This window comes from Letharia columbiana (genome assembly GCF_014066305.1).
Source record: "Letharia columbiana isolate WasteWater2 chromosome Unknown Sc0000069_s0, whole genome shotgun sequence".
In the NCBI taxonomy this organism is placed as follows: domain Eukaryota; kingdom Fungi; phylum Ascomycota; class Lecanoromycetes; order Lecanorales; family Parmeliaceae; genus Letharia; species Letharia columbiana.
The window spans coordinates 80722-105094 of NW_023501114.1; the positions used below are offsets into that span (position 1 = coordinate 80722).

The 24373-nt window shown below is 50.1% G+C and overlaps 7 protein-coding genes across 7 annotated transcripts; 3 read left to right on the top strand and 4 right to left on the bottom strand.

The window, feature by feature from the left end:
- Positions 1–3209: 3209 nt before the first annotated feature.
- On the bottom strand, positions 3210–4817 carry HO173_011854 (uncharacterized protein; the record flags this gene model as incomplete). Its single annotated transcript, XM_037313731.1, has 2 exons — positions 3210–4423; positions 4481–4817. The coding sequence occupies 2 exons, from the start codon at positions 4815–4817 to the stop codon at positions 3210–3212; spliced, it is 1551 nt and encodes a 516-aa protein (XP_037159367.1).
- Positions 4818–7544: 2727 nt separating this feature from the next.
- Positions 7545–8552, top strand: HO173_011855 (uncharacterized protein; the record flags this gene model as incomplete). The annotated part of the gene is made up of 1 exon (XM_037313732.1): positions 7545–8552. One exon carries the CDS (start codon positions 7545–7547, stop codon positions 8550–8552), a length of 1008 nt encoding a protein of 335 aa, XP_037159368.1.
- Positions 8553–9207: 655 nt separating this feature from the next.
- Positions 9208–13379, bottom strand: HO173_011856 (uncharacterized protein; the record flags this gene model as incomplete). Its single annotated transcript, XM_037313733.1, has 2 exons — positions 9208–10034; positions 10085–13379. 2 exons carry the CDS (start codon positions 13377–13379, stop codon positions 9208–9210), a joined length of 4122 nt encoding a protein of 1373 aa, XP_037159369.1.
- A 3579-nt stretch (positions 13380–16958) lies between these two features.
- Positions 16959–17451, top strand: HO173_011857 (uncharacterized protein; the record flags this gene model as incomplete). The annotated part of the gene is made up of 2 exons (XM_037313734.1): positions 16959–17188; positions 17310–17451. 2 exons carry the CDS (start codon positions 16959–16961, stop codon positions 17449–17451), a joined length of 372 nt encoding a protein of 123 aa, XP_037159370.1.
- Positions 17452–17528: 77 nt separating this feature from the next.
- HO173_011858 (uncharacterized protein) lies at positions 17529–17914 on the bottom strand (the record flags this gene model as incomplete). The annotated part of the gene is made up of 2 exons (XM_037313735.1): positions 17529–17694; positions 17757–17914. 2 exons carry the CDS (start codon positions 17912–17914, stop codon positions 17529–17531), a joined length of 324 nt encoding a protein of 107 aa, XP_037159371.1.
- A 762-nt stretch (positions 17915–18676) lies between these two features.
- On the top strand, positions 18677–21595 carry HO173_011859 (uncharacterized protein; the record flags this gene model as incomplete). Its single annotated transcript, XM_037313736.1, has 1 exon — positions 18677–21595. The coding sequence occupies one exon, from the start codon at positions 18677–18679 to the stop codon at positions 21593–21595; it is 2919 nt and encodes a 972-aa protein (XP_037159372.1).
- Positions 21596–22323: 728 nt separating this feature from the next.
- Positions 22324–22803, bottom strand: HO173_011860 (uncharacterized protein; the record flags this gene model as incomplete). Its single annotated transcript, XM_037313737.1, has 1 exon — positions 22324–22803. One exon carries the CDS (start codon positions 22801–22803, stop codon positions 22324–22326), a length of 480 nt encoding a protein of 159 aa, XP_037159373.1.
- Positions 22804–24373: the final 1570 nt, after the last annotated feature.

A 24373-nucleotide genomic window follows, 5' to 3' on the forward strand; every position in this document is an offset into this window, starting at 1 on the left:
TCTCGCTTACCCCAGGTATCTTAAGGTCACACATCCGTAGAATCGAAACGTAATTCCATTCTAACTCAGCCTTCATCGCCGCTATACATACAAGAGCTTATATGCCCGTTCGCAACCACTGTTGCAGCTTCACGTTAACAGAGACAAATGAGGAAAGCTGATGCTTTCCGCGATTGTCTTCCTCAGCCCCAACAGCTCAGGGGAGCTAAGGGCCAGTTCGGTAACCACATATTTTGAAAATAACCCCTACTTATTTTCAACTTAGCGTCATATATATATATAGAGTATCGTTCGATTATTATATTTTTAAAATATATTTTTAACATATCTAAAAATAAGTCTTAAGTCTTATTTTTTAGTAAAATAAGGTTAAGTACGCTAAAATAATAGATATTTATAACTAATATATATATAGATATTAAGAGTTACTCTTAACTTTAATCCTATTAATAAAGATATTAGTAGGAATATTAATAGAAATATTAGTAGAAGATATTAACTAAAATATTAGTAGAGATATTAATAGTAATAACGAGGGTAATAGAAGTATTAATAATAGTTAAAGTCTATATAGTAGTAGTAATAGATATCTTCGTTATAATAACGTGAAATTATAGAAATTTAATAGTTATTAATAGAGAAGATAATTCTCTTAATTTTTTATAACGATTTTAACTTAGTCTTAGAAATAGAATTATCGAACGAAATCGTATATATATTTTACATATTTTAAATATAAATTAATATTATTTTTAAGTTATATTTTCATTTATTAAGAGATAACGTTATTTAGTAAAAATAAGTAGAGGTTATTTCTAAAATATATAATTATTGAACTGACTCTAAGTAAGATAGCGAATCTCTCGAGCGAGTAAGTACTCTAAATTTGATTCTAAAGTATAGTCGAGGCCTTTAATACGTTACTTTAAGATCGATAGAGAGATTTTTACTAATCCTCCCCGGATAGTCTTAGCAAATTTATAGGCGGAGAATATTTCGACTCGTATTGACAAGGCATAGGGTATAAGTAGCTATAGTGTAAAATAAAATCGTATTTTATAGAGATCCTAGGAGTATTTTTAAACCTTAGGAGATTTTTCGCATCTGCCGCTCGGTTACTTTTTGACTTTTTATTACCTTGCTAATATTGTTTTTGTTTTAAAAGATTTAAATTTGTATTTATATATTTAAACTTTTATATTAATATTATTATATATTATTATATGTATTTTATTTTAGCTATTTTAAATCGTTTGTTATGTGTTTTTGTTTTTTATATTTTATTTTTTATATGATGTTATATTGTCTAGGAGATCTCTAAATCGTAAGATCTTTTTAGTTCTACTATTAATAACTAAGCTATAATTTACATTATAGCGTAATACTACTTTATAGCCTATACTTCATTTTATTACATTTCATTACCCTCTATAAGATAAGATCTCGAGAATATTACCCCGACGAGAACTTTGACTAAATCGCTTTAAAAAGCGTGGATGTAATTTATAGTAGCCAGATCCCGAAAATAAGGCTTAGCATTCGTATTTACGGAAATAATTATAGAAGACTCGCTTTCTTAGAAGACTCCCGGGAGGAGTCTTAAGCCACGATATTATGAGATTAAAAAATAATTGATATGAGAAGATTCTTCAAGAGGATTTTAGGGTAGATACGTTGAATCTTGTAATAAATCTTTTTCTGTAAATGATACTTATGGTATTCTTGTTACATAACTAGCCTACATAGACCATTACGAAAAACCCTCTGCCGACCTGAGTGCATCACGAATGCAATGTAGTCTCAGTACTCAGACTCTATTCGGAAGGGTTGGTGGTAGTGGTGGGTCGGAAAAACATTTCTTCCGCGCCGAAATTAGTCTCAGTATGTAAATGCAACGGCAGAGGGTGCCAGTACGAGCCAGGCAGCAATTCACGTGTGCTTTGCTACTTCAGTGCCCAGCTTTTGGCGCTTGAGAGCTGTGCATCCGGGCAGACGCTCCTGAATCGAAGCCATCGCCTGGGAATTGGACATATCGAGGAAGGAATCTGCATCTAGCTTGGCTGAGCCGAGCTGATCTGTAGGGGCGCTTCCAGGGCTGGCAATGGTGGACCAACTAACTGGTCCACTACCAGTGGAACCGTTAGTTTCTCGTAGTTGATGGTGTAGTTTGAGGTCTACCGGTTGGTAGTCAGTGCAGTTCTGACCTTAAAACCAACTGGTTCAACTGATAGTGGAGTATTTTATAATTTTTTTATAAAAAAAGTCGGTTTTTTGGTTAAAAGAGCTAATAGGTCAATATTTATAGGGCTAAAGTAGGGCTGAAATAGGCTGATAGAACTTTACACTTGATATATTAACCGGCCCCCCCCCCCCTGAGCGATATTTTATCTTTTATTACAACTGCTCCACTATCAGTTGCACTGATAGTGGGGTAGTTGGTTTTCAATATATGGTAGTTGGTGCAGTTTCGATTTCCAAATCTAGTAGTTAATGCAGTTTACCCTCTAAAACCAACAATTTCCACCGTTGCCAGCCCTGGGCGCTTCACGCAGTGCACAGCGAGGGCACAGGAGGCTAGGATGACAGCTGTACTGGGAAGATAAGGAGAAGAGCGGTTTAGGCAACGCGAGGAAATCAATCCAGCGCTCTGTTGTCCAGGGAGACCAGGGTAGTCTTGACGTGGAAGATAAAGACTGGGGAGGGCGCGCGACTGGGTAGCAGAAGCATGCTCGTGGAGTCTTCGACGATAGCATACAACGGAGATGTCGTACAGGGATAACATGACTGACAGAATACTAAAGGGTCAATAAACCGCTGCCTACTGTTCAAACGCAACCCATCTGGTAGCGGACCAGGATTGAGTCCTAGCTCGGAACCTGGTAGGCACGGGCGCCATTAGAGAGATTCGGATTTGTGGTGGCGTTCCGAAAAAGACGGTAAAATGCAGTGCTGACTAGGGGAAATAGCTTTGAGAGATACTCCGCTTGAACTTGTCTTACTAATTTGTCTGGGTATGGTACCCAAAGATTGAAGAAAACAGCGGTCACGCACGGCCCCTTCTAACACAGTGCTTGCTCCGATGTTAGCCTGGGGGTTCAGAAGGGCTCAGAAGGATTCTGAAAACGCGCAAATTTGGCATCAACTCCAGTGCAGTAGTCGAAACATTCATTCCATGTATTCGTGTCCAGCTCATTACCTCGTTACATACATCATTGACCGTACCAATTTGGTGTCAAATAAGGCGCGCCTTGACCACCGTAGCTTTCTGACGGCTCATAGCCGTTGAAGAAGGTTCCGGTTTCTGAGGCAGAAGTCCAACTTTGAGAGTGGTTGAGGGATGGCATCGCCGGCTCTAGCGTGTTTCCGAGGGGGCAAGTGTTCGTCGGAACTCCAACGTATGAAGGATCGCTGGAGATGAGATGGGCAGTAGAATCCGTGGTCGCTGGACTCGGGCGATGGTACAATCCAGAATCGGACATTAGAGCTGAGGTCGCCTGATAGGGGTTTGGTGATGACAAGAGACTCAACTGTTCCGTTGCATCCGAATGGGGGATGGCGTGGGTCGTGCCGCTCTGAGACCAAGATCCTCCATTGGATTCGCTTGCGGAATAGACAGCGTCCGCAAGGGTATTTGCATGATGGTCATCCGAGGGGCCCCTCTCCAGTTCTGCTCGCAAATATTCTGCGACAGCCTTATTCCAAGCAAAGTTTTCCGGGTGCACCCAAGGAGTCAGTAACGCTGTTCTCGTCTTCCAGGCGTTTTCCATCTTCGGCTGTTGCAATAGGCCCAAGATCACCTTGTTCAAGTCCCATTCGTGGATGCTTTGACGCTCTCTGAAATGCTTGATATCGATGTGCTTGAGACGATCCTGAAAGGTTGAGAATATGGTGATGCAGAAACCACAAGACCATGCTCGCTTCCCCACGGTGTGTCGCCATTGATCTGCGAGCTCACGGCCTCGATGTGCCTCCATTATTCCATGCAACTTGTTCAAATGATTGACCATGATGTCCCTTCTCTTGCACGTAAACCGTCTCGAGGCGTGATTTTGGCCAGCCCTGCTACTTCCTGCGGCATCATCCAGACCGCAAACGAATATTGTCTCGTGTTCCTTCTCGTGTTTCTTCCAACTTCCACTGTCTTTGTAAGACTTCAGTTCTTCACATACTGTGCACCAGTAGTGGTTGTCAGTGTTTCTCGACCTAGTCGACCTGGAAGACCTGCTGGAGTCGTTTCTGGAAAAATGGTCGGTAGCAGACTGCGGTCCCCAAGGGTTGGGGATTATTTGTGATGGACCCGTCGCAGTCGCATCCGTCCCTAACGTGAGCCCGGCTACGGACTGTTTCGGCTGCGCACGGAAAGATGGAAGCAGGGTGTCAGAACCAGACCCAGACTCAAGGATTGGAGAGGTCGGAACATGACCTACTAAAGGCTGTCAGCCTTTCCTCCACGTTTACATATGATAGCGTATCTACTAACGGTGGAGACGGGCTAGCTCTAGCCAACCCAAGATCCTACCATCCGGGCAATCTTTCAAGGTAGATAGCGCAAGGACCTGCGAGGGAGAAAGGTGCCTCTCTCCTGGACCCTGCTCCGGAATGGGCTCGATATGGCGAGTGGATCGAGCAAGCTTGAGCAATACGAGGACATCATTGTTGTTGAAGTCTTTCAATGTTGAAGCTGCGTCCTGCTGCTGTTGCACTGTAGAAGCATGATGCGTCGAATAGGAGGGTGCCGCCCCACCAGATTCGAGCTCGATTTGCTTGGCACAGTTTTGCGCCCAGATATCAGAATTAATGCATGCATAATTATTCATCACGCGAGCTCGGCGGCAGTGGCTCTACTGTAAACTGCTCGAACCGTTTCAAGTTCGCTGATGGTGCCTGTCACTTTCGTCCTAGAGGTAAGATGAGAGATATTGGATAGATCTATGTCTGGATAAGGAAAACCAGCCCAGGAATACTTCAAGAAGGAAATATGGTATTTGCAGCAGGTGCAGTGCTTTTTATGTGATGATGGGCGTTGCGACTATTTCAACCTCAGTGACGGCCATGGCCGTGCCTGGCTGCATCTACTACATGCTACCTAGGTGTCCATACGCTCGCTTCCCACCCGTTTATTACTTTGTTCGTTCCACAGAGATTGTTTCAGTACGCCTGTGAGGCTGAATGCCACACTGCGTAATACACAAGCAGGGTACTGGCAGGGCACTAGCAGCTCACTAGCAACTCACAATTTTAGGTACCTTACTGACTCGATCTAAGACTGAGCTTGCCTCGAAGCGGAAATCAGATCTTCATGTCTAGTACCTAAAAGGCAAGGCAAGCGAATGCGCTTTTCTTAGGCAGGCACACCTATGGTGGCAAAGGTCTGGGAGTGCGTACGTGACAGCGACTGAGTGGGATGTACCTGGAGTCCATCCTGCAGGACTAAGGTAACTCAGCTACTTTGGAAGCCTGATTCCTTTCTGATTGGTTCCCATGCTGACTCACATTTCGTCATGTTCGCGCACAGACCGGGTGAATAGACCGTCGCATAATAATAATATACTACAATCGAATATTGGATCTCTCCTAATCTCCGTTGGAAACAAGACTACAGCGGGCTATCCCGCCGAGCCCGCCCGCTGGTCGATTCTTTTTCGTCATTGTTTGCCACCTTGCTCTCCATCTAGCAGCGGCCGTGAAACATCCTTTTTTTATATATATATTTTTTTTTTTTTTAAAAAGAACTACTCGTCGTTGAAACCCTCTGACGCTTGTGTGCTTGAGAAAATAAATAAGCACATTGAGATCCATTCAAGTGAGCTATGGGCATTCCAAACCTGAGGCTACGGTAACGGTACATCGAAGAAATACGATCTGCATGCAGGCTGCCTCACCTTTAGCCGCAAACTCCCTTCAATCCTTGAGGCCTGTAGTCCTGTGGCTGGTAAACACGTAGACTTTCGTTCTTGACTGCAATCTTAATTTCAACTCCCGCTGGTAACAATCATGCTGTCGATGCATGTAGGCTGACAGGATCTTGGCCTCGCATTGTCCATGTCAGAACCCGCTTTTTTCCCCATCCGTACAAATTACCGGTTTAATCGTCACATAAAATACTCCATCGTTATAAGACATCCTTGCACGTAAGATACTCTTCAGAATGGCTATTTTCAGACGTAGACCACAATTGGACTGTAAGATAGTAATCCCGTGGAGTCGATTAAATACTGAGAATACCACCACGCTGGGTGGGGAGACAGCCTGGTTGGAGCGCTAAAGATCGTATTTCTGATAATATTGGCTGATCCTAGCAATTGCGGTCCAAAATAAGAGACCCTTTTTGAGCACAGTGCGGGTTCACTTTAGGTCACACGATACCACAGTATTAAAAGGCCCCCTAGCATGTAAGATACGGTTCCAAATAAGGATTCCGGACGTTTCGTCTGCATGATAATATCTTATATGACAATTAGTCCGGTAATAGAATCAGGGAAAAATCCATGAAACCACAGCAGAACATTCGGCTTTCTTTGCAATAGAGGCCGATGGTCATCCTGCGGTGAAAATCTGTACTTGTGGCAGCACCAGGTGTCTTGGGGACCAGCCAATGAGCTTTCGCCTCTTCCAACGGAGGCTTTGAAAATGACTGGCAGATTCTTGAAGGTTAAAGTCTATGCATGCAATGACATGTGTACTTTGAAAAGAACAGATGCGCAGATATTTCGAGAACAGTTCCTGACTCCATAGCCTTGCCCCATTCCGGCTTTACCTACACCGACTTTATTACAACCTTACAAGCGGCCCACTGCCCATTGTTCCCCCTACTCCTTCGTCAATCACATTGATATAATTCGTCGAGCAGTGGAAAGGCATCAATCACGGTAATGTGATTCGTTGAGCAGTGGAAAAGTTCGTTGGCCCCACAGCTTTCTCTTTCCATGCATGATGAAGACCTTCGATCTGTCGTCAGGCAGATCGGGCTTTCTACATACTTTACAGTTGTCGATCAAACAGGATTTCACGACTCCAAGGGCTCCAGGAAGCCAAGACCCGCAGATGGCAGGGTGGAAGCTTCCCCGCTCTCGGAAGCTCCCATTGGGCAAGGAAATTTGAGTACCTGTTCAGCACCCAGAAGTACAAACCTCAACAATGAATCATTTTGACAAGTTGAATTCTGCTGGCAAAGATGATCGATTGGATATTCCGAATGACTTTGTACGCGAAATCTTATCGTCAACTTTGAAATCTGATAACTTGTACTAGGACGTTGAACTCTTGGGTGAGTTCGAGTAACCCCAACATCACCGGCTAATGACATCATATGCCTTCCACTGGAACCCCTCCGACCTTCCACAGCTTCGGTTTCTGATGTTGCTGAATTCAAGCTACTGTGTTTTTGAGAACTTCATTCACAATGGAAGACCGCAGCTTCCGCAGAATAGGAGGGACACCCCACCAACACACCTAACTGTTGATATCGCAAACCCCAAACCCGTGAGCCGTATCCGAGCCCGACCCTCCAGAAGGCTCCTCACCATCAAGCAATCACTCTCACCATGCCATCCTGGTCCAACAAACCCTCCGGCACCATGACCGCCGCGGTCCTCACACCCCCCGGCGCTCATCCCCCCACTGCATGCTTCACCATCAACCACACCTACCCCAAGCCCACCCTGCCATCCGAGGACTGGGTCCTCGCGCGCGTCAGAGCCGCCGGCCTCAACAGAGCCGAGCTACGCGGACGTAACGGTGATGCGCCCGCGCCGGCAGAATTCGGAATATTCACATCGGAATACCATGAGGATCCGCCAAAGGTAGAGCAGTATGCTCCTCACACCTTCAACCCACCCCCCTTCTCCCAGCTCCAAACGATCCCTACCCGAGCCACCTCACCAACCCACCATCCCCCAAGATCCCAGGCGAAGAATCCGTCGGCAGCGTCGAAACCGCCGGCGCCTCCACCCCCTTCCACCCCGGCGACCCCGTCGCCGGCCGGGTCTACGGCGGCGGCAAAGCCCACGCCAGTACGCCCTCTGCCACTCGCGGCGCTGCTTCTCCACCCCGCCCACCCCCCTGCCCTGGGACGTCCTCGGCGGCATCTTCCTGAGCATGTGGACGGCATGGGGCTCCCTCTTCGACGCCGCGGAGCCGAACCGGGAGCTCGACCGTCCTGGCGCCACGGCGGCACCAGCAGCGTGGGCCTCTGGGCCATCCTCCTCGCCACCGACCACCAATGCACCCTCACCGCCACGACGCGCCAGGGGGAAAAAATCGCCAAACTGCAAGACGCGGGCGCGCACCACGTCCTCCTGGAACCGGACCCCGACGCGCGCCTCCGCCCCCTCGTCCCCGAGGGCCTCGACCGCATCCTCGAACCCGTGGCTCCGGACCGCATCCTCCACGTCGCCCTCCCCGCCACGGCTCCGCCGTCGCGACGGGCGTGCCGTCCAAGGCGTGGAGCCTGGACCCACTTCGCGCCGTCGGACATTCCCGCCGAGGCGGAAACTGACGTTCTACGCTACGGGGGAGGGGGAACGAGTGGACGGAGCAGGCGCCGCGGGTGATGGAGGCGGTGGTGAGGAAGGTGGAGAGCGTCAGGTGGCGGAAAGAGGGGTTTGTGGGTCGGGTGTTTGAGTTGGAGCACGTTGGGGCGGCGCATGAGTACTTGGAGGAGAATAGAATGGGGCGGTGGGGAAGGTGGTTGTTGTGGTGCCGTAGGGGAGTCTGGTGAACAGTTCGGGTACTGCGATCTGAATTGCCTGCGGTCGGAATGTCGGGAGTAGATGTATACGGATATTAATTTTCTGCGGGTGTGCGGGCCCAAGAAGCGGACGGAATGGACAGCATGTCCTCCAGGACTCTAGCCCAGCCCTGCTGGCTCGGAGCACAGACGAATAGCATGTCCATCAGGACACCCCTATTCGGCTCGGAAAATTAACAGGCAGGGCAGTCTTTCGGACATCAGCTGAGGAAATTGTGAGAATGGATGGTTAGTATTTCAAGTCGTTCACACGTGCCGGAAAATGGCTAGGGTAGATAGATAGAGTTCATTCATGGTAGATTGTAATTTGATTTGAACCCAAACGGAGCTCCGCTCAGGGAGTAACAAACAATCCGCTTGGATCGCACTAGACATTTGGGCAGATCATGAGCGATCGCCGTGGTATATAACAGTAATAAAGACACAAAACAAACAACATCAACTCAAACTTTATCATCTCACGTCCAAGCTCTGCCCCCAACATTCAGCCCGAGACCAACGGCGTCGCGGATAGCACTCTCGGCGTTCGCACTCGCGATCTCATCGCTCTCTCCAGTTGGGGTGGCGGGTCCTCTATACCCTGAATGCATCAAGCCACCCACATCCCTCTTCCTCTCTCTAACCAACCACTCGAGTGCTCTCGCGAAATCGACTGAATTTCCCGTGTCGGTCTCGGCAAGCGCTTTGGCGGCCTTCTTCTTCTCGAAACCCATAGCTACGAGCCTATCGACAGCGACATCGACAGGGTCGCGGACTTGAGGGCCAGCAGGCACGACGAGGGCAGAGACGAAGTTTTTGGAGGTGTCAAGGTCGGAAGGAGTTCGAGAGTGAGCTGACGGGATAGCAGGAACAGGAGGGGCAATACCCATGTCCAGCTTTTCGAGAACGTCAGGGAATTCTGACATGGGTCTGTCCTCTGAAGGCGGCAGAGCCTTGAAGCCAGGATCGCTGCGCTTGGCGCGGATTTCTGCCGCGTGGCGAGCGCAACGCCAGCGGGCGGCCACGACGTCGTCTATGGGCTGTTTGGAGATGGGAGAGGAGGGGTCCGTGATCTTTCCTTTTGAAGACGGGCTGGGCGAGGTAGGATGGCGCTCTGCAATTCTTTCCTGGTAGACGCGGGAGACGGCTTCTTTGAGGAAGGTGGCGCGGGAAACGGTAGGTGTTGTCCAGGTGGTGTAGCCACGCGAACGGGCGTGGGCAAAGGTCGCAGCTGTGGGTGAGGTGGGCGAGGTGACGTCCAGGACGGCGGGAGGAGCGAGAGTGAGGAGGTGGTAGGTCCATTCCTCTGTCGATGGTGTTAGCAAAGGTCTGACGGTAGGGAAGGGAGGCACGTACCAAGCACTGAATCTTCCTGTTCGACATCACCAGTGATGATGTCTGCCTTGTCGAAGATTCCATACTCCCTCGCCTCTTGGCGCTTGCCCTGGAACCCGCGGACGAGAACGCCCAGGCAGGTCCAGATCTCTGTCATATCGTAGAGGTCCTCCGCTGTCAGTCCACCCACATTGCCTTTGCCGAATGTTGGCGGCGAGTTGTAGAGAACACTATTCCTGTTCACGTCGGCACCGAACTCCATGGTGTTGGCAGTCCGTCGTTGATGCTTGGCCATGGTGCCTCCCCTTAGCCAATCCATCTGACCAACGATGTCATCGCCTCGGTTTGATCCACATCCGAACACCTGGCAGAAGGTCCACACACGCCAAAAAGCATCGTCGATCTGGGAGGCTCGTTCAGTCTCACCGCCTGCGAGTGCGGTGATGGTGTCAGCACGAAGGAATGATTCGCAATGTATCAAAATCATTGACTTGAGAGCGATCATGGTGTACATGTCCCTCATGTAGTGTTGTAGATAGAGAGAAGGCGAGTATTCAAGCAACTTTGGAAGAGCGTTATCACCGCTTTCTAACCCAGGATAGGGTGGGCTCATTTCGCGAAGCTCCCAAGCAGCTGGAGACATGCCGTAAAGCGCATTCTTCATCAAGGGAAGCTCGTGTCGCTTGAAGGTGCGGTAGAATCCCCTGCTGACTGTAGCAGTAGCGAAGAGATCTTGCAGGTTGTCAAGGCTTTCCAAGATGCGTAGAAGGACTACCTCAGCTGCATCGGCGGAGATGTCACGTTCGACGTCTTCTACAAAGAAAGACTGTCGACTTCTGATCGTCAATCCTGGAGATGGGAGGCTGGCATAGATATCTGGAATCTCTGACATCGCAATGGACGCAAGGGATCGTGGTCTCTCAGTCATTACAATAGAAGCCATTGACCGGCGTCGTTGGGGCGACTCGTCCTGGGCAGCCCGCCTCTGAAGGGGGTGGATGTTGCTTTCGTCATTCTCGTCTATGGGCGCATCAAGGCCGATCGCGATGGTGACCTGAGATTCCTGAAATTCCTCGACTGGCTTTAAGTAGATGGCGGGCGCAGTCAGTTCAGTCTGCGCGTTGCTACTGTTCTCTGGAGTTGTCGATGGCAGTATCGTGTCAGGAGTCGCGTCATCGATTTGTGTCTGTAGTGGCCTATTAATGGAAGAAGACGATTCTAAATGTTCCTTTGTTTTCGGAGCGAAGGCCGCGAACTGTTCAGAATCATTGTTGTTCTTGGGGCTTAGTAACTCCAACCTCGCTCGAACTTCTTCATAAGCGTGATCTGGGATGGAAGAAATGTCGGTCTCGGGGGTGCTAGAATCCTCTCTTGACATGGTCGGGCTTGAAGAATCGCCGTCATACATAGTCTGGGGAGATTCGCTAGAGCTCCAGTTAGATTCCGAGCTGCTTTCCCTCGCCATTTGAGTCGCAGGTTTGCCAAGAATCTTGTCGGCTTTTGCGGTCGATCCCACTGCCGGCGCGGAAATGCGGCGACGTAGGCCACTCCTGCTGCTGTCATCGGAATCCCACTTTGATGAGTCTCCACGCATCTGCATGGCAACGTGGGTTGCACTCTTCTTCTGTAATCGCTTCCGGCTGCTGATACTTCCATCGCTCAGTTTCAGCGACGATGGCGGATGAGGTGCGTGTCGTGATGGAACCATCGTGTTGGGTCCACGACTTATTTGCAGAGGGTCATGTGCCATAGGCATCATGTTTGGATGTTGCATTGTAGGCTCTTCACTGATGGTGCCTAAATGAGCTTCCAACTCCGCCTCAGCCTGACTCAGCGAGGGTTCGGGTTGGTACTCGAATCCTGCCTGGACGTTGGGACTCGTCTTTGTGAAGGCAGCGTCAAGAGCGTCGAGGTCGGCGGGAGTATATTTCGAGCGCAAGGAGGACATTCGAGATGGAAACTGTGACGGCGTCTCATACATAGACGACCGTGAAAATGTGAGAGGCGAGGGCACCTTTCGCTTTCCCTTCATGCTGCCGGCCCGAGAGTATGCAACATTCAGGGGCGCTACTTCTGCTCCTGGCTCCGGTGGTAATGGCTTGTTCATGTCGACAGAAGCTAACGAGGTCGTGCTCTTGAAGGCCCTCAGCCTGTTGTTTTTCAATGCGAGCGGTGTACCGTCAAACACCCCAGCTGCCGCGGGTGAAATGATGGAGAAGGCGATGCTTTGACACCGGTGGTGGGATTTGTGAACGGCAGTATCCTCCATCAAACTTGACCTCGAGGAGCGACCGCTGTAATTTGATGATCTGTCATCAAGGTCGCCTGTGTCATCCGACGAATCCGAGCGCGCCAATTTTTCCAACGACGGAGCGTTACGAGGCGTGTCGCTTGTCATGTCTTCCAGAGAGAAGGCAGAGAAAGGCCTCCTTGGTTTTGGCATTTCAACGACTGATAGAGGAGAAACGACGGATAACCTTACAGGCACGTCCCCTGCGTTTTGCTGATGTGTGGTCGATGAGGGAGGTGAAATTTGTGTCTGTATATCCCCGCTTCTCCTCTGCGACTTTTGCCTGTCCATCTGCGTTGCCAAATGTGAGGAAGAGTGCGGTCGTCTGGTGACCTTTCCAGGGATGGTGACCTGTATTTTGGGTCTTCGGTCTTTGGCAGAGGGCGCAGCAGCGGGATCCACGTGGAAGTTCACTTCCATTGAGTCACCAGTCATTGCACTTATGTCAGAGTCTGGCCGCGCCTCCGAAGCCTCTGGTACTCTGAGTCTTTGTATCGCTGCAGGCCTTGGCTTCTCTTCTCCCTGCAGACCGAAAGCCTGTGACAGGTACTGGTTGTATGCGATTGAGCGATAGGACTGGTCCATGTTGTTCGACGGCCTCATCTGCTTCACACTGATGCCTTTGTTTTCCTTGCTTGTTTCCACTCCCCGATGTGGGCCATCGTTCCTCCTCGAGTGCACGCCTTCACCTTCATTGTGTGATGCTGCTTCCATTAGGTCGAGATGCTTGGGAGGCCTCCTAATGGAACCAGCAGCCATGGCGGACGCCAGTGGTTTCGGTCCTGGATTACTCTCGTTCGAGTTCTTCTTTCGGTGTAGATTCCTCATCTTGTCCGACAGAGACCTATTGTGTCCAGTTGATAGTCCCATGTCGGAGCCTTGGAGATGTGTATTAAGTGGTCTGTTCGTTCCAGTAAGGGTAGATCTGGGCTTGGAGTTCAAACTCAAGGACCTGCGCAAGCTGCTGTTGCTGCGGTCATTCCTGTGTGAAGGGGTAAAGATGATTCCGCAGCCCGGTGCAGCCATGTTGGTGGTGGGGGCTTGTTGGTAATACCGTCACTCGGGAAATTGGAAAGCTTCTAAAGGACGGCACAGCCCACATCAGTAACGATCAAACACGACAGGTCTGAGCTCAGCCTAACAACGAGATGATCGAACTTACATATATCAGCTATGTTCTCTTCCGACTGTGCGTAGAAGTGAGCGGGCTCAATTGCCGTTTGACATGACCTGTACTCCAGCATCCAAATCCTTCGAAGCTCAAGTGAAGGTGTAGAGTAGAGCTGCGCCGGAATTAGGCTTTAAGCACTCTGCCGCTGCAACATCGATTTCTCTCAAACCACAGCCCACTCAGCATCGACCACGGATCAAATAGAAGGTATTCAAAGAGTTGAAGATGAAGAAGGACGAAAGGCAGCAGAGGAATGCTCCTGCTTTTGCGCGTGGATGCAAGTCTTTGCGACAGGCATATTGATGGTGCGGCCTGAGAGTGCGCACAGCATATCCGTCGCAAATGCAAGAGGCAGATCTGGCACACACCTCGCCAGGACTGCCCCAGCGGATCGGCGGATTCGGCGCATCATGCAGTCCTGAAACAGCCTACTGCTCCAAATGCCAAAGAAGAACAGGGGGATGCTAAGGACACTTGGAGACGTTGGTGTGGGATGCTGCTGCGGCGAAGATTGCTTCGTACAAGAATGGGCCCCCCCAAGAAAAGTTGGGAGTTGGTTGGAGAGGGAATGCGAAGTTCCCGCTGATGGTTTCATCTTTACGGCAAGCATGATTCACTAGACTACTTTGGGGTTAGACTTCCGAGCTACGTACCATTTTGCCGACATTCACACTCGACAGTGACTTCTACGCATTCCGCCTCGGCAATGCTTATGCTATGTTGGAAGACTCGGAGTAGGTGAATAATACGGGAACCGAGACAAAGTACAGTCAGAATTTCCTACCGATCCAGTTGATACTGCGACTGCCTAGCATGCTCACGCCTCCGTACGAAATGACGGACGAGCGTGTGACCAAGCAACTTATAATCTGCGCCAATGGAAGGTACTTTTGATCCCAGGTGCGGATACAGTTGGCATGTGGGTCAATCTTTGAGCTGACAGCCGAAACCCTCATTGATGCGCAAGGTCGTATTCCACCTGTACTCCCACTGTACTCTAGACAATAATGTGACCGCAAAAGTTCCTTAAAAACATCGAATTGACGAGCGTCTTTGTAGTCACAATCCTTAAGGTTGCCACTTGTATACGTGGTGCCGTGTGGTGGAAAAGTATCACAGATGAAAACAAATAGGTATCGGCCCGACCAATCAGAAATTGCCCTTCTCACGTGGTCCTTTTAGCTAACAATCTCTGTCAACGGTGAGTGCCCCCACGATAATAACCCTGAATCGCCAATAAACGTGATTCGTGGGGTGGCTTTCATTTTACGACTCAACAGGCGCGCTTGATGTGAGAGAACTTCCTTCCGCACTGCCGCCCAATAATAGCGACACGAGGAAGAAAAGGACTGGACCTGATGGCCGGTACTCTACCGTCGCGAATCTGATTCCAGCCAACTTATTTCGTATCTCAAGGTTCTTATTAATGTGCAGGTGATGCGAAAGAAATAGACCACGACAGTGAAGGAGCCATCGTATTCACGTACAGGCCCGTCGAGTCTGCCTCGCATTTACGCCACATTATCATGGTTAGTCGACCAATGAGATTGCTTGCTAGTTGCGGTGGTTACCAATTCATGTCGTGTCCTAGGCGTCACTTCGGGCACAACAAAAGATATGATTTAGGTACAACCGATAGGCGGTCAACGGCAAACTTGTTTTATTCATCGTATCCAACTTCCTATCACACTCAACTAATAAACAGCACGATATCCAATCTGGATAAGTCATCGCTATCATGAACCCCTCTTCAAAGCAATACACTGGACCAACACGAATTCGAAATCTACTTTCCGGCGAATCCAGACAAGTAATAACGACGACAGCAGCGAGCTCGCTCGGCTGGCTCGCCTGAAGTTGACAATGTACAACGCAAACTCACAGCCACATCCGGTAAGGCCAGTGCAACCTTCCTTTCAACTCAAACCACGGTGTCGTGCTCAACCCCAAACGCGGCTTTACCCGCCGTTGGTATCAGGGTAAGACCAACTTGTCTCAATTTGCGCCGCACAGGTCTCGTTTCAGATACAAACCCCGGCATCAATCGACGGAATTCGGCTCTCCGGCTGTCGGATATGTCTCGGCATGCAGCTGCATAGGCCGCATTGATTCTTCGCTACGAATGATGTTCAGAGCACGCTGTTTTTATTAAATGGCTCTTTGATGTTTCTATATACAGTCAAGATGCCCTCAGGTATTTAGATCCCTAACGTTTTCTCAATCTCAACATTTTTCACCAGGTGAAGGACTTCGGGAGAAGTGGTCGGAAGAACCTGAAACCTGTCGCAGCCAGCTGTGCCACCAAAGACCCCAGATCTTGACTCTCTCTCGCAGACCTTGCGGAAGTCTAGCCAACCTCTCTTGAGCCAGTCCTTACCAGGTTGAGCTATGCTTCCTACGACGGAGCAGCCGCGAGTGGCTCGACGCCGTCGAATTCTGCTGGTGCATTCTTCGCAATCGTGGCCGACGATGACGGGACATTGAGGGGTGCACTTAGCAGCAACGTCCGATCTGAGCGTCGATATTTGGCCACAAGACAACGAGCTTGACCATATAATAACATTCTTGTCATCGAGTATCTCGTACTCATGTGGTGGCTCAAACAAGGAGCTTCCCAGCTATTTTCTCACGTCGGGCGTTTGAGAATTCCCGGCTTCTGCGAATGCGTCGTCTCTATGTGCAAGTAATAGCCCACCCTTCCTAAAATACTCGATCGCTGTCATCACATGTGGCATCCACGGCCTCTCACGCTGCCATCTTTTGTGCATAGGAGAGGGCGCAGACGGCAAGTCTTCGGCCGTACACAATGCCATAAAGGGTCTCGCATCGGGTATTGTTATCGGAAAGCAAAGACGAAGGGTTGTTGCAAGGTATTTGATTTTGATTCCGGCAGCGGTGTGCCTGGCTTCTTTTGCCCGCGCTTCATCCTAACAAGCACCGCTCGTCCTCTTCTCGTACCAAGACTGGTCCGGCGTTGTTTTCAGAGAACGGTGACAGAGCGAGTTGTCTGAGGACGCCGGTGGTTATCACCAGCCCCATCGCGAACAGCCTCGACATCTTCGATCACCCTTTTCTAATCACAATGCATCGGTGTGTAGCCGCTACAGAAGCGCGTTTCACTTTTTTTTGTGATTTCACCATATCAGTCGCAGTCTCCCCAACACCGTTGGGACAGACTGCGTTGTGCTGTGTTGCACCGTTCTACCCGGACTTTGTCTTCAGACGCGTATCTCAAATTTTCACGGCGTCGGTGCGCTTTGCGATAGCCGAAGATAAAAGTCTATACCATGAAGGAATCGATCTTTTGCTCGTGGCGCAGGACTGCGATCTTTGCTTTTGCACGATGTCGCGAGCACATCCAGCCATTCCCACGTCGTATTCCAACCACAAGCTGTCCCTTTTGCTCCGAGACGCTTTGTCATTTGTACCTCAATATGACAAGCCTCATCGTCAGTTTGGCTCTTCTCGTCTATCATCTCAGCGTAGTCACCGCCTCGTTTATCCCTCTTCAAAGACTCGGCAACAGCATTCTTTCCAACAATTTCATTCGAAATAATACACTCGCTCCTCTGAGCGCTGTAAACCTCACTGCCGCTACTCCACCACAAGGCTTCTCGAATGATATCACTTACGTAGGAACCGCGATATTCGTTCCTATGGAAATGTATATTAAACGCCGTTGAAGCAATGTCCCTTTTCGCTTCCTACCCCTATGACGCGCAGCTCAGGTTTGACCAACTCGAAGTAAGCAGTCCACATTTCTGCACTGAGATTTTTGTCACAAGGATACAGCCAGTATTGCAGTCCAAGCGCGTGGTGGCGGCGTTGTATAAGACTGGCCTCGCAATAGCTAATGGAAACAAATTCCATAAAAACCTCGTGTTTTTGAATATAGAAGAGAAGCTTGCAGGGCTTTTGGCTTTCTGAAATATACAACGCGGAATGCGTGATTGAGGGTCGGTCTTCGAACACGACTGATCTTGTGGCTCGTGCCGAGGGTACTCCTACTTCCACCAAACGTCACCCTTACCGCCGACTCGGGAATCACCATCGATCCAACCCACAGCAAGTTCAAAATCACCTACAAATATGACAGCGTGCGCATTAAGGCGGCTGACGTCTTCACCTCTTTCCTCGATGCTATCGCAGTAAGTGCCGAACACGATCTCGCTAAGGTTTCGATGCTTCCGTGAACGCGGTCAGCGTGTCGGGCCTGTGTACGATCAACGTACGCGCATGTTATGGGCGGCAGTTGAGTTGGGCCAGGCTGATCTGAGCGTTGGTGTTGGGTTGGGAGAACCTGATTATAGATGGTCCACTTAGTAGAGGGAGGTATGAAGGTTTGGAATTTGAGATGGTATATGATGGAGTGCAGATCTGGGAGGGCCATTCTTGGAAGCTGCCTGCAGTTTCGGGTGCCTCGGAAGGGCCAGCCGTCGCCAGGCGAAGATGATTATGGTCTGTGTTATTAACGTGCTGCTGTATCTCTACCGTCTATCCGAGAGCTGAAATTTGGGCTTCGAGCCGGAATGCGATGGCCGTTTCTGCTCGAAGGTCATACATAGCGAGCAGGCTTTAAGGGGCACCAGCGCCCAATATCATGGCCTTTTGTACCTCACGAAGGTTCCAGCGCGTAGTTTTGACCCTCCTTGAGGAGACATTGAAGATTTAGGCCTGTAGTACAATGGTCCTTCTACTAAAGTACAAAAAGTTGAGAATGCACTTGGGACTCAATACCGTAGTGTGAGAGCCCATCTCTCTCTAGAAACCGGAATTTGAGAGAGAATTCGGAGTCCATGTACAAGAAAGTGATGACCCTCCTTCTCCTGCAACAGCAAATCGAGAAGAGACTTTGATACCTAAGACTTGCAGTTTCTAGAATTGGAAGAGGTTTGGTAGGTCTCGGAAACATAGGACATCTGGGGACTGGGTCCGAAGCATGACAAATGGGTTTCGAGCTTTGGATCCACGCTAACCTACCACCTACGGAGGTAACTCCGGCACTAGATCGTTAAATCCGAACCGGAAGAATCAAGGAAGCAAACAACCGTTGCACAAGAACATTGGAACCCAATGGGCACTGCTACTGCTCTACATGAGTTTTCAAAACAAACATACAAAGAATGATAGGAAAATAACGGGTACCAACAATATGACGCGTGCAGCAGAACTTGCCAGCAGCCGAGAAGGCCTCCTTGACCATGAAGCTGCCAGGCCTTATCGCCGTTCACTTGGTAGCGACCGTTCCTCATCCGAGCTGGATCTTGACGAGCTACCACCGCCGCGGTCAAGAGGTGGATGGTCACCATCACCATCAAGAGGAAAGAAAAGCAATAAGGAAAAGGAAAAGGAAAAGGGATACCCGGGACTGCCCAAGGCAAAGAGGAAGGGAGGATTGCTCCGGAAGACAACATGTCTGCTGATCATGTCGATACTGTTAGGGGGGCTGCTAGGTCTGATAGCAATGGCGCTATGGGTATGGAGAAAAGCCATCCCGCTAGATGGGCAGTCACCGCCCTGGTACCCGTCGCCAAAGGGGGGGACCCTAGCACCTTGGGAGGAAAGTTACAAGAAAGCGGCTGCTATGGTCAGCAAGATGTCACTACCCGAGAAGGTGAATATCACGACAGGGACTGGCTGGTCACAGGATTTGTGTGTTGGCAATACTGCACCTGCGAACGGCGTGGGCTTCCCTCCGCTTTGTCTACAAGACGGGCCTCTCGGTATCCGTTTCGCAGACCACGCAACTGCTTGGCCAGCCGGTATCACCGTCGGAGCCACATGGAACAAAGACTTGATCTACAAAAGAGGAAGAGCGCTAGGTCTTGAGCATCGGCTAAAAGGCGTGAATGTGTTGCTGGGGCCCTCGATGGGACCACTAGGACGAATGCCCGCTGGCGGGAGAAATTGGGAAGGCTTTGGTCCCGACCCCGTGCTGCAAGGCATTGCGTCTGCTCAGACTATCAAGGGTATCCAAGATGAAGGAGTAATGGCCACTGCAAAACACTACGTCGCAAACGAGCAGGAGCATTTCCGACAGGCTAACGAGTGGTTGACGCCGCACGCCATATCCTCCAACATTGATGACCGAGCTTTGCACGAAGTATACTTGTGGCCCTTTGCCGACAGCATTAGAGTTGGTGTTGCAAGCGTAATGTGCAGCTACAATATGGTCAACAATTCTTATGCTTGTGGGAACAGCAAGCTGTTGAACGGCATACTAAAGGATGAACTGGGCTTCCAAGGGTTCGTGCAGTCCGATTGGTTAGCTCAACGAAGCGGAGTAGCCAGTGCCTTAGCCGGTCTTGATATGACGATGCCTGGAGATGGTCTTTATTGGATGGACGGAGATTCTTTATTTGGTCCCCACCTCACTCGATCGGTTCTCAACGGCTCTTTGCCCGTTGAGAGGTTGGATGACATGGCTACACGTGTTGTGGCTGCCTGGTATCAACTCGGCCAAGACGACAAAGCCCGCTGGCCGAATATTCCTCCTGAAGGTGATGGTAGACCAAACTTCTCATCTTGGACAAATGACAAGGTCGGAAAGATCCACCATGGTAGCGATGATCCCACGACGGCGGTGGTCAATCAATTCATCGATGTTCAGGGGCAAGGGAAGGACTTTCACGGGCGTCTGGCTCAACAAGTCGCCGCCGAGGGCACTATCCTCGTCAAGAATGAGAACAACGTCTTGCCACTAGATCCTAAAGGCTGGACTGAACAGTATCAGCCCCACGGTACTGGTAAGTACAAGGTCGGAGTCTTCGGCGAAGACGCAGGATCTAATCCAAATGGGCCAAATGATTGTCCCGACCGGGCCTGTAATGTCGGTACTCTAGCTTCGGGGTGGGGCAGCGGTGCCGTGGAATTCCCATATCTAGTTCCACCAATCGAAGCATTGGAATCCACCTTCGACCTTGGCTCTGTTGATATTACGGCGACATTGACAAATGACCTGCCCAAGAATTGTTACTCCGGTCAAGACCTTTGTTTAGTGTTTATCAATTCAGATGCAGGTGAAGGCTACATCCAATGGAACGGGATCACGGACAGAAATGACCTGTACCCTCAAAAAGGTGGAGATGAACTTGTCAAGAAGGTCGCCACAGAGTGCTTGCAAACGGTTGTCGTTGTCCATGCCGTCGGCCCTGTCGTTCTCGAACGTTGGATCGATCTTCCCAACGTCAAAGCTGTCATCCTTGCCAATCTTCCCGGCGAAGAAAGCGGTAACGCCATTGCCGACGTTCTGTTTGGCCGAGTGGACGCGACTGGACGACTACCCTACACTGTGGGTAAATCCATGTCTGAGTACGGCCCTGGCGGACAGGTCATGTACAAACCCAATGGTCTCGCACCTCAGCAAGACTTTAAAGAAGGCCTGCTCATTGACTACCGACATTTCGACAAACAGTCCATCACCCCACGCTACGAATTCGGCTTCGGCCTCTCATACACTACTTTTACATTCTCAAACCTCGCTCTCACAACGCTGAAACCCAAATCGCCCTTCCCTTCGCCGCGCCCTGAGGGAACAATTCTACCTCCCACATATTCAACCGACATCCCTGACCCATCATCTGCACTGTTCCCAAAAATCTTCTGGAAGCTGCACAAACGCATATACCCCTACATTGACTCTACTAAAGAAATCAAAACCGGCTCTTACCCCTATCCGACTGGTTACAACGACCAGCAAGTCCCGTCTCCCGCTGGCGGTGGCGAAGGCGGTAATCCTTCCCTTTATGAAGAACATATCCTAGTCTCGATCGACTTGAAGAACACGGGCCCTCGCACAGGAAAGCAAGTCGTGCAGGTCTACGTCTCGTTCCCTGAAGATGTGATCGACTCTAGCACGGGAAGCAAAATCGAGTTTCCCGTGAGAGTACTTAGGGGCTTTGAGAAAGTGGAGCTCGCTGCAGGAGACACGACGAGAGTGGAAGTCCGCCTAACAAGAAGGGACTTGAGCTATTGGAGCGTCGGCTACCAGAATTGGGTTATTCCCGACGGTGATATTGTCGTCGCAGTTGGGGCGAGTTCGAGAGATTTGCCGTTGAGCGGGACTTGGTAGGGTCATGAAGCATATGTTTGTTCTGGGTCTGCGTCGGCAAAGTGCGGTATCTGTCTAGTCGTTTGAGCAGCATAAGAATTAATGGAACAGTACTTGAGCATTTGTACCTGGGACTTGGAGAGTTGCCCGGCTTAGCCAACGTTCAAAATGCTTCCCAGGATGAACGTGCTTTGATTGAGGGGAATGATGCCCAGAAATATAATAAGATTTTCGTCTCCAAATCTACACACTGTAGCACTCTTCCCTAAGAAATTTAGCCTCATTGCCTTACTCGATCTATTTCCCACCCCGTTTTTCGATCTGGACGTGCTGTGACTGATGGTACTGCTGTCCAAAATCCCTTACCACTCTTCAGATATAACTGCATAATGCAGCGCTGTTCCCCCAAAAAGCCTGAGCTCCCAGCTTACCCAGTTGACTTGCGAAACATAGACGGGTTCAGATATATCTTCATTCATGGGACAAACGCTCTAGAACCACATGTGTGTGCATTACCAAACGGTTAGAGCCTTGCCTTTTTTCCTTGCTAGGTAGGTGAAAATGCCGTTGCGTAGCTCTAATTGACTCGATTCTGAATCACAAGTGCGTTTTCCTTGCTTGACCCGCATACGCATCTGCAACGGGAGTGACACGAGCACCAAGTCATCCCAGAGCATAGACCACGACAATGCTCGGTGCACATCGGTACGCCCCCCCCTTGTTTCTCATCGCCGAATCCACCCACCCACCTACCAACTCCCCCCCTCCCACTCCGGCCGCCGAACCGGCTCATCCGAATCCTCGTCCTCAGACCCAAACTCCATCCCATCCAACACCCCCTCCACCACCGCCCCAACCGCCCCGTTCCGCCCCCTCGGCACCCAAACCCACTCCACCGTCCCCGCCCGCAGCACCTCCCCCTCCAGCAGCAGCGCCCGCTCGATCAGATCCCGGTCCACCACCTCCCGGCCCCGGCGGGTCCGGAACCCGTTGCGCGCCCACTTCCAGCACCACTGCGTCATGCAGCCCAGGGCGTACTTGGAGTCGGTGTGGATCGTGACGTCCACGCGCGGGCGCGGACCCGGGCCCGGGCGCGGTTGCAGCGCTTTGAGCCGCGCTTGCTGCAGCGCGAGGATGATGGCGCATAGTTGGGCGCGTTGGGGCGTGGGTGGTGGGGATGGGGGCAGCTGGTGGGTTTGGGTGGTGCGGCGGGCGTATTTGTTGGTCATGGTTACGGCGGCGGCGGCGATGGGGCCGCGTTGGCTGGTGGGGCGGCAGCGGCCGCTGGCGTGGAGGGTCATGGTGTAGGGCATGGTGGGCGCGGAGGAGGGTGGTCTTGGGAGTCGATGGGTGAGGTTTGGAGGCGATGAGGGTACTCGGTATTGCTTGTGGGGTTGGCTGGTTCGGGGGAAGTGAGCTGCTGTTCTGAAAGGTGCGGAATGAGTGGCACGGTTACTGGGAGCTTGGTTGAAGATGCGTAGCGAGCGTGATCTTCCTCTGCAGCGTCTTGATAAGCGAAATCAGTGTCACGGCGGGCAGTCTTTGAAAAAAGTCAGAATTGGAGTTCCTTCTTAAAAGACAAGAGCCGAGCGATGAGACATCTTGAAGTGGTATGAGAGCCTTTTGCTTCCAGTCATGTCTCGTGGTAGGTAGAGTGGTCCAGGATAGGAACAGATTACGCCAATAACAAACATACCGTCTTTTAAGTTATTTAAAGACCCCAGAGATGTTCGTGTGATGAAATGTCAGTTTGTGTCCGTCTGGGATAGAAACATAGAGCCCGCGTCGTTATGGGAGCCATGTCGACGCTATGAGTCTCCTGTCCCCAACCCCCCAAGGTCTGATATGTGTTGAAGACAAAGTGGTCGTGCTAGGGACATTGCATGTTCGCCACGCCGGTATTGGCAATTTGATGGTGTTTCATACCCATCAAATCAAGGCCAATCGGTAGAACTATACGCAACACTTTGCACTCTCCAGTAGAGATGATCTCTGACATGTTTTTAATCTTCATCTTATGATTGGAAATTCCGCTGTCAGCTGTTGAGGCAGTAATGAGAGGTATCAATGCATACGGGTGCTTGTACAGTCACACAAATAGATCTGAGGAGCACTGATTCCATCTGCTTGCTCATGATGAAGCAGATTATGGGGTGTCAAACTTTCCAAAGGGATAAGATGAATGTCTCCTGAGCGGCATCCAAGGACTGAGATGCTCTTTTGACCCATAACTCTCCTTACGCTGTAGAACCTGACCCAACCCGACTCTTGACTGCGCATTTGGCTTGACGCTGATGATTGGTGATGGCTGAGGTGTAGGTAAGGTTCAACTCAGTCTAATCACGTCAAATGAATTAAGCGGCGCCAAAAGCCAGAGACGGATAACCCCGCCAAGCCGCGCCCTCGAGTGTTATCTACGTGCTCGGCCATAGGCAAACTTGCATATGGTTCAGACTATGATTAGGGCTTAGGTCTTAACGAATCTTTGTGATTTACTCCATTCACAATGAACCCACAGCTCAGGGCAGAGGAGACAATATCCATGTATCTCCGAAGAGCAACAACACTTTTGATTTAGTCGTTTGTGACTGATTCAGACATCGGCGTCTATGGTCGGAAGGTGCTTCCTGCGGGGTCGTTCTTTCTAGCTTTATATAGTATAGTTTGCTTAGCTAAATTCTTAGAGAATCCTCGAGATCCTACTTCCATAGAATCTACATCCTCTTCTACCCACACGAGCCTAGTTATTCTTATTCTTTAAAGATCCTACTTAGATTTTTTATAACCCTAAAGTAGAAT